The sequence below is a fragment of the Erythrolamprus reginae genome, chromosome Z, assembly GCF_031021105.1.
Source record: "Erythrolamprus reginae isolate rEryReg1 chromosome Z, rEryReg1.hap1, whole genome shotgun sequence".
Classification (NCBI taxonomy): Eukaryota; Metazoa; Chordata; class Lepidosauria; order Squamata; family Dipsadidae; genus Erythrolamprus; species Erythrolamprus reginae.
In genome coordinates this window covers 112,157,149-112,172,891 of record NC_091963.1, presented here as the reverse complement: position 1 = coordinate 112,172,891, position 15,743 = coordinate 112,157,149, and the positions used below count along the sequence as shown (strand labels likewise).

General features: G+C 43.3%; 1 protein-coding gene across 4 annotated transcripts in view; it reads left to right on the top strand.

Annotated features, from left to right (window-relative positions):
- Positions 1-258: 258 nt before the first annotated feature.
- The window catches only part of SCRN2 (secernin 2), a 21,003-nt gene continuing 5,518 nt past the window's right edge, over positions 259-15,743 (top strand). Inside the window, exons 1-7 of one of the 4 annotated variants that reach the window (XM_070729217.1) lie at positions 259-908; positions 2,187-2,375; positions 2,792-2,973; positions 8,537-8,736; positions 11,290-11,505; positions 13,010-13,175; positions 15,072-15,252. In XM_070729217.1, the coding sequence (XP_070585318.1) occupies positions 2,202-2,375; positions 2,792-2,973; positions 8,537-8,736; positions 11,290-11,505; positions 13,010-13,175; positions 15,072-15,252 (1,119 nt within the window). In that variant the 5' untranslated portion in view covers positions 259-908; positions 2,187-2,201. Of the gene's footprint in view, positions 909-1,187; positions 1,337-1,466; positions 1,482-2,186; positions 2,376-2,791; positions 2,974-8,536; positions 8,737-11,289; positions 11,506-13,009; positions 13,176-15,071; positions 15,253-15,743 lie in introns of those variants that run through there. The other 3 variants (XM_070729220.1, XM_070729219.1, XM_070729221.1) reach the window with 3 other exon arrangements.

Below are 15,743 nucleotides of genomic sequence, written 5' to 3'. Positions count from 1 at the left end.
TAGGAATAGGCAGGACTTTGCAGCATATGATCTTGTGGGCAATACTTAGATCTTGTTTAAGGCATCTTAGTTCTAAACTTTCTAGGCCCAGGATTGAAAGTCTAGTCTCATAGGGTATTCTATTTCGAGTGGAGGGGTGAAGGGCTCTTCTGGTGAAGTATCTTTGGACATTTTCAAGGGTGTTAATGTCTGAGATGTGATATTCGAGGATGGGTCTGGCAAAAGTTTTGTAAGCTCTGGTAAGTAGTGTGAGATTGCCAGAGCAGAAGCTACGTATGATTAGATTTACATATATTATCTCCTTGAAGCGACAGGGTGGTGAAAGATGTGAAGGGCAAAACGGTGGTCCATATGCTACAACGAGCACAAATTCTCTTGCCCATAGACAACGGAACGGGAATCAACTCCAAAGAGAACTTGGTTTGCCGCGGAGCTGCTTAAGAGATTTGCAAACATCAAGAGCAATTTAAGCTGCAGCGCCAGACTCTCTGAGCCTGATGAGTGTCTGATATCTGCAAGCATAATTTTCTTTCACTAATAATTTTTCTTTTAATCAAGAAACCAGAGTACTTAGTATCGCCTGACCAGTTTGGGAAGGTTTGGCACTGAATATAGTCTGCCGGCGCCACCTTGTGTTGCTCTCACCGACTATCTCATTAAAACAAAAAAAGCTTTTGCAACTTCCGGCCAGGTCCCAAGGCAATTCGGCTTGAGGGTCAACGTAGCCAAGTATTTCCTTCACCTGTTGCCGTGACCGTGGTAGATCCAGAAACCCTGAGGAAAACTTAGAATCCCAGAGTTGAAAGGACCTTCGGTGCGTGGAAAGCGCTGCTGGGAGAAAAAGCAGTCGAGGAGCCGCGGGTGCCGTGGAAAAGGGCGTGAGGCCAAGCAGACGTGAAACGACTTTTGTAATGTTTTGTTTGCCTTATCTCAGCAGTCTGTGGAATGGAGAGGGGGAACTCTCCTAATAAAGAAGAAACCGTTATTTTTTTAAAAAAAATAGATGAATGGAGCGGAGTTTTCATTAGTTGCAAAAAGGGGGGGGAGACTTGTAAATCCAAAAAACATGCTTGCAGAATTGACACGCTTGAGATTACAGTAATTACTGTAATCCACTTTAAAGTTCAATTCACTCTGTTCTCGCGGGACTCCGGACCGTAAAATAACCACGTGACCCGAGTTCGCGCAAGACAGTAGGCTAAACTCTCGTTGGTTGGCTGGCTAGTCACTTTGTTTATGGTGCGAAGGCGGCTTGGCAGCCGCAAAATGTCAAAGCAAGGCTGGGTTATCGTAACTTTAAGAAGAGATCTTAAATGGGATCTGCTGAACAAAGCAGGTGCGTCGCGTTGCAAAAGAATATCCAGTCATATTCTCCACAAGGAAAGGATAAACAATAGAGGGAAAGCAATGCCAACAGTGGATTTAGGCATCTCAAAGCGGTTGTTGCTGTTTGATGCAATGCACAAAGTCTAAGAAAGGAGGTACTGACAGGAAAGTGAAGAAAGGTTAAGAAGAAACATCGAGGCTCGAGACAAATATATAATTTATTCCTGGCACTAAAGGAAGAAATTGGGCCAATCCCTATTCAGAAAGATGGTTTTGAAGAGTGTTCGGAAAGAGATACAGTACTGCCTAATCTATTTATATAATTTCTTTGTCTATGTCTTTCAGTTTAAAGCTCAAGGAATGTAATGAAAACCATGTCGTACAGACAACACAACTCAGTAATATGTTAAAATCCTTCCATACAGAAAAGTTTCCTCACAATGCAGTCTGGGACATGTTAGGTTAAAGACAATTGGGGCCAATTAATTCATGACTTCAAGAACTTCAAGAATTGAGTCACTATTGAGAAGGCTCTGCATGGATATGTAGCTGTTCTAAGTGTAGAATAAGTGGCAATAAACTAGCCAGAGTTCTCCCTACTGTGATATAAAAGTATTTTACTATTTCTGAGTGACATGTAGTCCAGAGGCCATTGTCAGTTGTCCTGTTTTGATAGTGATGGTTTCCTTCTTCCAAACGAAACATGGTATGTAAAAATCTGAGCCAATCGATCAGTTTTGAGTAAATTTTTATTGGTTGTGGAAGAAGAGATGGTCCCCCATGTTGAAAAAAAATCATTTTCATTTTTTTAAAAAACCCAGAAAATGAAATTAAATGAATGTTTAACTTTCTCTCTGTAGCTTTAGGCAGATACAATGGCCAGCTTTCACCCGCCTGTACCATCCTCCTGCGATTGCTTTGTCTCACTTCCCCCAGCCTCTTTAGCCAAAGAAGTCATTTTTGGCAAGAATTCAGATCGGCCAAAAGATGAAGTTCAGGAGGTTGTCTATTTTCCAGCTGGATGTCATGTCAAAGGGACAAAGGTTCAGGTGAGTTAAAGTCAGTTGTTGGGGAGAAGGTTAGTTGGAAGGGTGGTTTAGGCCTCATTGCCTCTTAAGTACAGGGATCCAAATAAAAGCACAGGTTACTGACCACCTTCTGAATAATTAGTTAATTCACCATAGATTGACAGGCTTGTCAAGTTTGAGGCATAAAATCTCAAAGATGAGGTAAAAATACAGCACGTTGCAAATGTGTCTCAAAGGTTTGAGGCCAGACCTGGGTAGAACTGAAGCAAGCCTGCACAGGAACTGTCAAGCCAACAAAACTTTTAATCAGGCCGGAGCCTCGGTACTCAATGAGTGCAATGTGTGTAAAAAAACTCTGTTGCAAAATGTTGTGGCAAATCCGGCTTGGGAATACAGCAAGAATTAAACCTCTAAAATTCTGATGTCTTTCTTCACAGTGCACATATATTGAAGTGGACCAGGTAGAAAAGACACATGCAGTGATTCTAAGTCGTCCTGCCTGGCTGTGGGGAGCTGAAATGGGTGCCAATGAACATGGTGTCTGCATTGGCAATGAAGGTGTGTGGAGTCGAGAGCCAGTTGGGGAGGAGGAAGCCTTGCTGGGCATGGATCTTGTCAGGTACGAAGCAATGTGATGTTGTGTAACTCATAGAACCCGCACTCAATATCTTCATATTTTCTGCCTCTTTATAACTGTGAGGTTTAGCCTCTTGATCACTGAACATTATGTAGTAATGTTACCTTTACTTCTGGCCTCCTATGAAGTCAACATCAGAACTTGAATTGCTTTATTACTGATCTGATAGGAAAAAAAGGCTCAGGCAAAGGCCACATTCATACATTAACCATGATGTTCAAACCAAGAATTTGAACTGTAAGTTCAGAAGAGTAAGTTTGTATTTGGGGGTCAATTTCCCATCTTTGCTTCTCCTTCAGGCAAATTATTTATTTTCTAGTTTTGCCACTTGGCCTTTCAATAGAATAAGTATTTTTAAGTAGCTACATCCTCTTAATAGCCATACTGTGAAATTTTCTCAAAATGTGAAATGTGTGCACTACCGCTAAAAGACTGGGGCATGGGGGGGAGTAACAGGCTAGCAGTGAATTTATGATCGTCAACTATATATTTGCATATCTCAAGATATGCCTTTTGCTTCCTTAAGAATTGAGGTTTTCTTCAAAGCATCGGAACAGACTATAACAGTGATGGCAAGTGGTCAAAGCATGCACCCACGTGCACATGTGTGTCCAATCCCCCAAAATGCAATATGTGTTCTGCCCATGCATGCACCTGCTCCCACGCATGCACGAATGGGTCCCCCACATGTGCACCAACATGTGCCCTTCCCCCCTGCACATGCCCCCCACCTGTTCATGCACAGCAGAGACCCAAAGGCAAGGTGGCTGGCTGGCAGGAAGCCACGCTAAACTGGGGCACCTGCTCATGTGGTCACGTAGAGGGTGCTTGGTGCCACAGGTTTACCATCATGGGACTATAACATTTGGCTGATTCCTTCCCTTCCCTAAATTTGATTTTAAAATATATGAATTTTCTTTAACTTTATGCCCAGCAGAAACATCTCCATGTCTTTCTGGATTGAGAGGCTTTGTTTGACATCACTCATGCTTTAGTCACACCCTGGTTAAATTGTTGCCACATGGCTTTTCATCTGGAAGCTGCACTTGGCCCAGAATGCAGGGTGTAGATAGTTGTGGATGCAGTTGAGTATATCCATGTAATATCACTACCGTGTTTCCCCGAAAGTAAGACAGTGTCTTACTTTCTTTTTATCCCCAAAAGCCCCACTATGTCTTACTTTCGGGGTATGTCTTATATTGGAAAAAAATTGTCGAAGGCGGCATCTCCCCAGAGTCCAGAAGGGCAGACGCGGGACAGGAGCCTCATGAGCCCTTTTCCAAGTTCAACCTCAGGGCTCCAGGGCAGCCTCCTCAAGGGCGACAGCCGCCCTCGTTCTCCTCCTCTTCCTCCTCCTCCATCACCGCCGCCATGCCGCGCTGCTCACCCAGAGCGAGGGGAGGAGGATCTGAAGAGAGCGGCAATGGGAAGGAAGTGCCCCGACCTCGTCTCGGGCGACAAGGGGTGGAAAGGGGGGGGGGGTCCTTTCAAGCGGCGCTGGGCGAAAGAGGGCGGGCGGCCAGCAGCAGAAGGTGAGAGGTGCCTCCTTCTCCGGCTCTCTGGCAGATCGAGCGCGCGAATAGGCGCACTTGGTGAGCGGCACTTCCCCGCGGCATTTAGCGAGCGGAGAGGCGGGCGCCTCACCTGCCACCCCACTCTGGGGGTCCTTGGCTTCTGCTGGGGGGGGGGGGTCCGGACGCCCCCTTCTCCGGCTCTCCGGCATATCGAAGAGGCACCTCTCACCTTCCGCCGCTGCCCCGCCCGCCCCCTTTCACCCAGCGCCGCTTCGGAAGGCCGGAACCCTCCCTCCCTCCGCAGACCCAGAGATAAAGGAGGCGCGGAGCGGGGAGAGCCGCCTGGCAGAGCGCTTGCAGGCGGCGGCGGGGGGGGGGGACGACGGCGGGGGGGACGTATGTCGAGGTTCTACTGTACCCCGTGTTTCCCCGAAAGTAAGACATATGTCTTACTTTCGGGGTACGGCTTATATTAGCTGACCCCCCTGAAAACCCCGATACGTCTTACAATCGGGGGTGTCTTACTATCGGGGAAACAGGGTATTTGTCAGTCCTTGCTGTAGGTTTCCAGGTGCAATTCAAGGTGTGAAGTTTCATCTGTAAAACTTACATGTCACAAAATCAGGTTATTTTCAGGATTGCCTTCTATTATTTTTGCTTGTCAAATATATTTGAAGGCAATCCTTCAATTATATTTTGAAGGATATTTTGATCTGAAATAATCACATTATTTAACAAATATAAAACTCATCATTCCATACTCTTAACTGTAAACAAATCCAATGCCTAGCCGCCCCGAGTCTTCGGAGAGGGGCGGCATACAAATCTAATAAATCTGAAAATCTGAAATCTTAGCATCTTTACCAATTTAGATGTCAGAAATCCAGAAAGAACCCCCAAATTACCATGTCCTATTTAAACTCTGATCAAATAAAATAACTTTATGTTCCTTCCTTTTTCATAAAACTTACCATGTTCCTTAATCTATTCAAATGATTATTGACATTTCTCTTAAATGCCTTCAAAACTTTAATAAACCTCTTTAAGAAGTCCAGCAAGCAAGACATTTAAATTACTCTTTTGAATTAGCATTTTTTATTTCCTTCTTAATTTTTAGAACCTCATTCATTTTTCCCCTTATATCCAGTGAAAGATTCTTGTTTACTTTGTTCAGTTGGCATCCTTGTTAAACAAACAAACAAACAAAAATATTATTCAGGCGGATCATCCCAGAGGGATGATAATCACCTGGGAGGGCAGGAAAATTAAAGTGGACAATTTAGATAAAGCCCAAGAAATATATGATCAATTAATAGGGTTGGAAGAAGAATGAAAAAGTGAAGAGTGATTGGAGCTGGTTGGTCAAGAAGAGCGACAGGAATCTGAAGAAGAGGAAAGGAAAGGAGGAACTAAAGAAGTTAAAGAATCCTCCAAAGCAGTAGAATGGATCAGAACCAGGACAAAAAGAGCTACAAAAACAAGCAAAAACTAACATTACGGCAAGGTTCGACAAACCCAGGCGCCTGGTCGCCAGTGGCGCCTAGAAAATGTTGTCTGGCGCCTAGAAAATGTTGCCTGCTGTACTGTATGTGTATACAGCAGTGTTTTTCAACCGGTGTGCCGCGAGGTGGCTCCTGCAAGTGGGAGCTCCAGGGCTGAGGCTTCAGCCCTGGAGCTCCCACTTGCAGAAGCCGCCCCCCGGCTATTGCCCGCCGCCGCTACCTGCACACCCCAAAATACCCCCCTGCGTGCCCTTTTCCATGGGCGCGCAGTTCCCATTCCCCTGCCTGCCTGGGGGGGGCGGAGGCGGGGGCGGGGAGGCGCCGGCAGTAGAAGGCGCTGCCCCCGCCCACCCGATCCGCTCCCTCTCCTCCTCTTCCGCTGAAAGAAACGCGCGGAAGCTGCCTGCTTGAGCCTGGCGTTGCTCCACCCCGCTTCTTCCTGCTTGTCATCCTCCGTTGCCAGGAAAGCCGGGTTTGTTTTCCGTGAAAGCAGCGCGCCTTTTAACACGCTGCTTTCCTGCACCAGCGACGTTTGGCTGCCGGGGGGGGGGAGGAGAAAATCCTCCCCCCCCCCCCAGGAGCAGCAAAAGCCTAAGCGGCGGGGTGCACCGTTTGCCTTCCGGCTCAGTCGCAGAGGCTTTTGCTGCTTGTGGAGGGGGGGGGGGTTTGGCGGTGCCGATGCCAAATGCTTTCCCTCCGTGGTGGGGGGTGCAGGGCAGGCGCAGTCAGCCCCAGGAGACAAAGATGGAATGAGAGAAAGGAAAGAGAGAGAAAGGGAGGGAGAGAAAGAAAAAGTGAGAGATAGAAAGGATAGAGAGAAAGGGAATGAGAGAAAGGAAAGAGAGAGAAAGAGAGGGGGAGAAGGAAAGAGTGAGAGATAGAAAGGATAGAGAGAAAGAGGGAATGGAAAGAGAGAGAAAGGGAGGGAGAGAAGGAAAGAGTGAGAGATAGAAAGGATAGAGAGAAAGAGGGAATGAGAGAAAGGAAAGAGAGAGAGAGAGAGAAAATAAGAGAGAGAGCAACAGAGAGAGAAAGAACAAGAGAGAGAAAGCATGAGAGAGAGAAAGAACAAGAGAGAGAGAGAGAAAATAAGAGAACAAGAGAGAGAAAAATAGCAAGAGAGAGAGAAAGCAAGACAGATAGGGAGAGGAAAGGAGAGTGAGAGAAATGAGAACAAAAAGGGGAGAAAAAAGGAGAAATGATAAAATGATTGAGGCAGAGAATGAGAGGAGAGAGAAACAAAAGAGAGAGAGAGAGAGAGGTGATTCTTGAAGCATATGGTAAAAAGCATCCAAATAATAAGAAACCCCCCCCCCCAGCCCACACCTGTTTTTGAAAAGGATAAAAGAGAAAAAAACCCCAGCCCTCAACTGGTTTTGGAAATGGTTGGAGTGTGTATACATACACACACATAAGGGGGGGAGAGAGACAGGGATGGAAAAAGAGGAGAAGTGAGAGGGAGAAGGAATGAGGGAAAAAGGGAGGAAGAGAGAGAAATGAGAAACATGAGAGAGAAAAGGGGGAAAGACAGGAGAAGTACCCATAAATGAGACAGTGGTATAAATTTCAGGAGGGATGATTGATGATTGACTGTATTTATAAGGGGATGTTACATGGGATTGTATATATGAGGGGGTTATTTATGTATGTATGTATGTATGTATTTATTTATTTATTTATTATTTATTTATTTATTTATTAGATTTGTGTCATTTTGGTTGGTGGTGTGCCCCAGGATTTTGTAAATATAAAAAGTGTGCCGCGGCTCAAAAAAGGTTGAAAATCATTGGTATACAGTATATTTTTCCCGCCTTGTGTTTACGCCCAGAAATGGTACATCTTGGCTTCCGTAGCTCCGCCCATCAACCTCGGAGCGAGCTGCTTTCCCAGCGTCCCCTGCGCTTGCGTGCGTCTCTCCCTCCCCCCCTTGCCTCCATTCCGCCTCCTACTCGAACCCCTTCACTCCCCCCCACCGCACACAGACGCTCCGATCTTGGCCGCTCACCCGCCTTCGGAGAGAAGCGGAAGCCCCTCCCCTCCCGGCGTGAGGTTTTGTTCATTCCTCCTCCGGCCGCGTGCGCGGTGACTTCCGACCAGTAACCCCTCCTCCCCCCTCCCCCCCTCCCCCGCGTCCCCGGCCCGGTCTCCCTTTCCTTCTTCTCTGTTTCGGTTTCTGACTAACGGTCTCCCCTCGGATCCCGACGGGAGTACAGCAGAGCCGGCTCGGCGGAGCCAGGCCTGCGCCGGGGGGGAGGGGGTGAAAGCGATGTCAGGTGGAGACTCGGCAAAAAACCAAGTTTGCTTAAAAAAAATTCTGGCTCCTAAATTTTTTGGCTGGCTCCTAGATTCTGAACAACTTTGTCGACCCCTGCATTACGGTATATCCTCATCCTATCTTCTTCCTCCCCCTTAAAAGCCCCTTTACCTGTTTACCTTATACATGGAAATAACAGATTGCTTTTTAGAAATATCAGTTAATGATATTTAGGTACACTTGAAATGTTAATAGCAATGACAATTATATTTCAGACTGGGTCTGGAGAGGGGCAGTAATGCCTGTGAAGCAGTCCGAGTCATAACAGCTCTTCTGGAAAGATATGGCCAAGGAGGCAACTGCAAGGAGGAACCAAAGCCTTTTGTCTACCATAATACCTTCCTCCTGGCGGACCGCACTGAAGCCTGGGTGTTGGAAACAGCAGGACGGTTTTGGGTGGCTCAGAGGATCCAAGGTGGGTATTTGGTTTACTTGATTTTTTTTAAAAAAAATAAAGAACGTACTATGACATATTAAAAAGGTACAAATAATTTTGAGTTTAAAATGCAGTATTTCAATCTCATCAGAGATGCATATACTTAAGTTGTAAAAATTTTGCCTGCCTTGAATTATAGATGTTTTAAATGTAAAACATTTCCAGTAAGGTTAGAAAGCAGAGTGTGCAAACTCCATCCACCAACTTATTTGACCTGAAACAAATATAAATTTAATAATGATATCAAAGAAAAGCTATTTTGACTCTAAACTTCTTGCTTATGTGAGAGAAAGTTCTACTTCATTCGGTGGCCTTATTTCTAAGGAACCATGCAAAAATTTAGGTTGTAAAATTTTTGCCTGCTCTTTGCCAAAACAGGCTTTTTCAGCTGTAATTTGATATTCATTTCCTAGATTAAAATGTTCTTCCCGGGTCAGGGGGCTTTTTAAATCTTTAGCAAGCTGGTTGGAAATTGAGAATCTTGCAGAACCCAGTTTATGCAGTCCCAAGGCTCAATCTGACAGAATTGCAAACATTCCTCAGCATAGTTGCCAAATTTGTACTGTGACTTCCTGCATTTCAAAAAGAAAAATGATTTAAGATTTAAAATTTGAGGGGAAATCCAAATACGCCTTCATACAGAGATGAAAACAAAAAAAAAATCATCTTTTCCCATAAATGAGATGTCATCTATCTATTTCTTATCTTTGTTCTACTTTGATCCCCTCCAATGTTTACTTTTGTATCCCACCAGTAAAATGTTAACCTCAGTTGAAAACATGTTTGTATGAACTTCCTGGCAAACTACCATGAAGATAAATTAAGATCCTTGTCTCTTTTGTCAGTTACTTCCTCCTTTGATTATAAAGGATTGTGTTGAATCTTCCCTGGGAGATTCCAATGTTTTATAAGAATGCTCTTTCAAGAATTAGCATTGATTGATTTATATCCTTCATAAATATTTTTCTGCTCTCTTTTGGGCATCTCTGCTACTTGTACTTGAGATTTCAATGTGGATTTCTGGTAGAATATAAGAGAAAACAGCATTTCTTATCCATATAAGCTGCTTAGACATTTCTCCAGGCTTAAACCAAAATGTTACTGGAGTCCAGCTCTCATTAGTTTTACAGATTGCTGATCTAGAAAATCAGGGAATGACATTTATAGGTAACCTTTGACCTATGATCATTTGTTGAAAACAGTTTGCGGTTACAATGGCCTCACAAAAAAGTGATCTGACTTCAAAATTATGGCTGTCAGATCCCATCCCCCATGATTACTTGGTTGCAATTTGGGTGCTTGACAATCTATCCACATTTAAAATGGTTGCAATTGTGCAATGCCGATTTTCAATCTTTCCACTGGGGTGTTGTGGAAGGTAGTTCAGATTCCCAGGGAGGGGCTGCATTCCAGAGGAGCAAGAAACAGTGAAGTTTAGATTATGCGTGTTAAACTCACCATGTCATATTGCTGTCATGCGACATTTGTGATGTTTTCCCCATTTGGCGTGGCCAAAGCATGACACATCTGGCCTGCAGGCCACTAGTTTGACCCCCTGATTTAGATAGTTAGGAGGAGAGTCAAAACAGCTCTTCCTTAGAAATTTTCAGGGAGATCTTTAATGATGCAAGTACAGTGGTACATCTACTTACAAATGCCTCTACTGATGAACTTTTTGAGATATGAACCCAGTGTTTAAGATTATTTTGCCTCTACTTCCAAACCATTTTTTACTTATGAACCCAAGCCGCCACCACTGGGATGCCCCACCTCCAGACTTCCATTGCCACCTGAAGCGCCCGTTCTTGTGCTGCAACGATTCCCCTGAGGCTCAAGCGCAAGAACGGACACTTCGGGTTGCAACGAAAGTACGGAGGCAGGGATTTCCAGTGAGGGAAGGCTCAGGGGAATCCCAGCAGCACAGGAAAGGGCGCTTCGGGTGGCAACCAAAGTCCAGAGGCAAGGATTCCCAGCAGCGCAAGGCAAAAGGGTGACTTTTGGGACGGGTTTGCATGCATTATTTGCTTTAACATTGATTCCTATGGGGAAAATTGTTTCTACTTACCAACTTTTCTACTTACGAACCTGGTCACGGAACAAATTAAGTTCGTAAGTAGAGGTCCCAATACTTATAATGATGTCAGAGATCCACTGTAGAAGAGATATTTCTAGCTGTGAGAGAGGAGTGGTGACGCATGATTAGAATGCAGTTTGCAGGCTAATTCTGCTGACTGCTAGCAGTTCGATTCTCACCAGCTTAAGGTTGACTCAGCCTTCCATTCTTCTGAGGTCGATAAAATGAGGACTCCAATTGTTGGGACAATATGCTGACTCTAAACCGCCTAGAGAGGGCTGAAAAACACCCTGGTGGTATATAATGCTATTTCTATTTCTTTTATTTATAAAAGAAGTATAGATCTATACTTCTATTTCTAAAAAAGATTACCAAAACATATAAAAAAAGACTATGCCAGCAGTAGAGCAAATTCTAGCAGTTTAATAAACAGTATTGTCTTTCCTTCAATCACACAGAAGGTGCCCGAAACATTTCAAACCAGTTAACTATTGGTACTGACATTACCAGTGAACATAAAGGTCTGAGGCAACATGCTCAAGAGCAAGGATGGTGGAATGGTCAAGGAGAGTTCAATTTCACAGAAGTGTTTTCGCTCATTCATCAGCCTGTTCGCATGGAGGCAGCCAAAGCTCGGTATTGTGCTGGCCAGAAGTTGCTGCATCAAAACTCAGGTGGGCTTTCCAAATATATGAAAAGAAAGACATTGAAAGTCACTCATATGGAAATGGAGATCTAAAAGATCTGAATACTTAGAAATTCCTTCAAATAACCTTTCTTAAGCTTGTCCTTCAATGTTTCAACTCCTAGAATTTATTTATTTATTATTGGATTTGTATGCCGCCCCTCTCCGAGGACTTGGAGTGGCTCACAACAAATAAAAACATCATATACAAACCCAATGTTAAAAAGAGTTTTAAAAGACCCCTATTAAAAACAGTCATACAACCCAAACATACCATACATAAAGTCAAGGCAGCTAAGGATATATCAATTCCTCCATGCCTGGCGACATAGATGAGTTTTCAAAAGTTTGCGAAAGGCAAGGAGGGTGGGGGCAGTCCTAATCTCCAGGAGGAGCTGATTACGAACAAGCAATACAGTCTACAAATCCAATGCTAAAAAGCAGAACAATTAAGAAACCCTTATTAAGAACAATCGCACAACTCAACATACCGTACATAAAGCGGGACAGCGGGGGTAATTAATTTCCCCAAGCCTAGTGACATAGGTGGGTTTTCAGTAGTTTATGGAAGGCAAGGAGGGTGGTTTCAATCAAGAATGCTGATTGCATCAGTCTAGGTCAGTGATGGTGGACCTTTCTTCCCTTAAGTGCCAAGGTGTGCACGTGCTATTGTGCACATGTGCACATGCCCACAACCATAATTCAATGCCCCAGTATCCCACCTCCTGCTACCTTGCTCCCCCTCTGCCCCCCGACATGCATTCATGACCTCCTACTCCCGTTTACTGATTTCTGGTGGGCCTGGTAGGCCCACTTTTCACTCTCCCCAGGCTCCAGAGGCTTTCCCTGCCCCTCAAGTCCTCCAGAGGCTGAAAACACCCTCCCAGAGCCTCCATGTCAGCCAAAAATCAGCTGGTTGGCACACATATGCACGATGGAGCTGAGCTAGGACAACAGCCCACATGCCGGCAGATATGGCTCCATGTGTCACCTATGCCATAGGTTCGCCATCAGAGGTCTAGGTGGTTCTCCATGTGTGTGAAATTTCAATTCAAAGAATTCCCAGCATAACCAATTCTGGAAGTTGAAGTCGAACACATTTTATGGACACTACATTCAATCCCAGTTCAGCTAAATAGTGCAGAGCATTTTTTTCTAATTTGTTCCTTCCAGCTTCCAATTCCAATATTGGCTACTATGAATGGTAATCCTAGGAGTTGAAATCTTTCCTATTTGGACATAATTTGAAGTCCATTGCAGTTGGACGAGGTTTTTTTTTGCAAATAATGTCCCACCCATATCATCTGTCTGATTTCTTCAATGCCTCCATGAATTGTTCTCCAAATCTTTCATGTTTCCTTTACCAATGGTATCTTCTTTTTAGGGTATCTATGACTTCTAACAAATGTAAGAAATATTTTAAAAATTAAAATGATGGGACAGCTGATGTTCTTTCTCCTTTGGATTTCATGTAACATTCTTTATTATTGTAGGACAGATTACTGCTGAGACAATTATGTCCATTTTAAGTGACAAAGCCAGTGGGATCTGTGTTGATTCTGAAGGTTTCTGTACCACAGGAAGTATGGTATCCATCCTCCCTCAAGATCCCCTTCTACCTTGTGTCCATCTTTTCACTGCCACTCCAGATCCTTCTAGGTGAGTAGCAGTTTTGTTTAATGAGTCTTCAACTGCACACATACGGCAAAGCCAGACTTTCTTCCATCCACAAGATGTAAAACAGTCGGCCACCATAAACTTTGTTGCCATTATTGCAGATTAATCTTCCGCCTTGGTAGGAAAGCTAACAAGTTAAGCTTTTCCTTCTGTTTTAATGTGATGCAAATTAAGGAAAGTGATTGGTGGATTCTGAAGCCTTTGTTTCCTTCCAACTCATGTCACCAGCCAGGGGAAACCACAATCCTCCTGTTTAGCATGGGGTAAGCTGGAGATAAGTGAGAATAGCCATGTACTTAGAATAGCTAGTGTGGCCATCAGTCAGTTTGCCCAAGTTAGAGATTGTAGATATGGAGATGTTCTGTACCTATTATTTATCTGGCTATTTGTAGTATTAGACTTATAGTCTTCTGAATAAGCATTAAGCTTGTGTCCAAAAATAGCTGGCTGACAGATTTCATCCATGAACACCAGATGTGGCAGGAATAAGCAGCACTTTATTGATAGAGGCAGCCAAAATCCTATAATGGACTTATTGGTAACAAAACCAGTAATGCGCAGCTGGAAGATTCCAGGTTTTGTTTTTGTATTGTATTTTTTGTATTCTTTTTACCAAAAAAATTGTTGTTCTTTGGAACTTGCATTCTCTCTTAAGAGCTCTTAAGAGAGTTAGCCCTTCGTTTTTTAAATCCATGTTTTAAAAACAGTTCCCGATAGTGCTAAACCTGTGTATGTTATGAAGATGTATAAAGCCCAGCAACTGTTTTGGAAAATGCTGGTCAGAAAATACATAGGCAAGTCCTGTTATCCATAGAAGGCAGTGCCCCAAAACTGGAGAGGGCTAGAGGCCAATAATCTGAAGTAGCCAGAAGATGAGCAGATCCCAGTCTTCTATCTTGAATCACACTATCAACAGAATGCACAAAATTGTACCAGGAGAAGAGAAGAATGCTACTTTATAATTGGGACATTTATCAGCCTCCATGGTGAGCTGAAGATGACACAATGTCAGCATGTTATATAAAACTTGCTACTGGGACATGTTTGTGTGTTTGTTCATGTCAGACATCTCATAGCAATTAGGACTGGAAACAATGCATCTAAGAAATGAATACCTCTGAGCTCAGATTTGTAAGATTTCTTAGGGGGGGAAATGTGACGTCACATGAAATTGAGGAAGTATTTTTACTTCCAAATGAGACATATTTCCAAAGGCAATTTAAAACAGCTAGTGTCCATTTTTTCTTTCTTGTGCTGTTGTGATGCAGTGAAAAGATGCCAGCCTCTTGATGCACCCATGGATTGTTTTGAAAATTTTGCTAATCTTATTATTATTTTATTTATTTATTTTAATTTTATTTATTTATTTGTCAAACATGTATAGGATAGTACAGTAGTTTGTATAAACATAAGTAAAAAGTAATGATAAAAAAGGACAGTATGACAGGGACAGTAAGCACAATGATGTGCTTTACTGTGTTAAACAGTTTTCCCAGTAACATGAGAATGAACCTAAGCCTCTTGACAACCTCAGCTTTTCAGACTGCTCAATAGATGCAAAGTATATCTGAATATGTTTGAGCAGCATGTTCTCTATTACTTCTGGCTGCAGTTGAAAGGAGTCAGGCAAATATAGGAGCAGATGCTGCTCATCTTTTCTAGCCTTAAGCCATTTTTCTGTACTTCAGATTGTAGGCTGCATATAGGTTATATAACTCTAGACATACACTGTAATCTGAGGACTTCCTGGACCGGACTGCTGTGTTAAGTCTTTCCCCCGATCTTGCTTTTAGGGATTTTAAATTTTTTAATTAAATCACTAGGTGAGCCTGATTTTTTAATATCACACTAATGCTTTCATTTTTCTCTTCTTGGCAGGTCTATCTTCAAACCCTTTGTCTTTGTTCCCAATGTTACTCCCTCCCCTCAGGTGAAGTCACCAAGTTTTGGTGAAAAAGACCCCATTAGGGAAACTCCAAGATTTCAAAGACGAGTGGACCGTAGACACAACCTCTATGAGCAACATCAGCTAGCCTTGGAGGTCACTGATTGTAATCAGGTAAACTTCCACTTATTTTGCGCAGCCTCATCACAGTTTTAAACCATCAGGCTTTACCTCTCCTAGAAGGCACTATAGATGGAACTGGCAGGAATTCAAATATTAGCTAAAAAGAAAAGGTAAGAGCTGATGGGTTGTGAAACAGAGGGTCTTGGAATGCTCCTCTATTGGGTGCATTTAAGCAGGAGACTGGGTTGGCATTCTGTTAATTGCATTATGCTTTGTAGAACTAGCACTGAGGTACCAAATGATCTTTCACAATCCCATCTATATTTTGTAATAATTTGCTTCAAATAGCTTGGAGAATTGAGATGGAATTCCTAGTGGAACATGTATGGGCCTCTTTATAGTTGCCTTAAGAGACTAACAAATTTAGTTTGACAGAAGCATTCGGATATTTTAGTTGCAACAGTCAATCCATAAACAAAGCCTTCTGGCCCTGGTTAGTATTGCTTTTCCATATATTGTCTATTTTTAGTTTATTCGCCTTC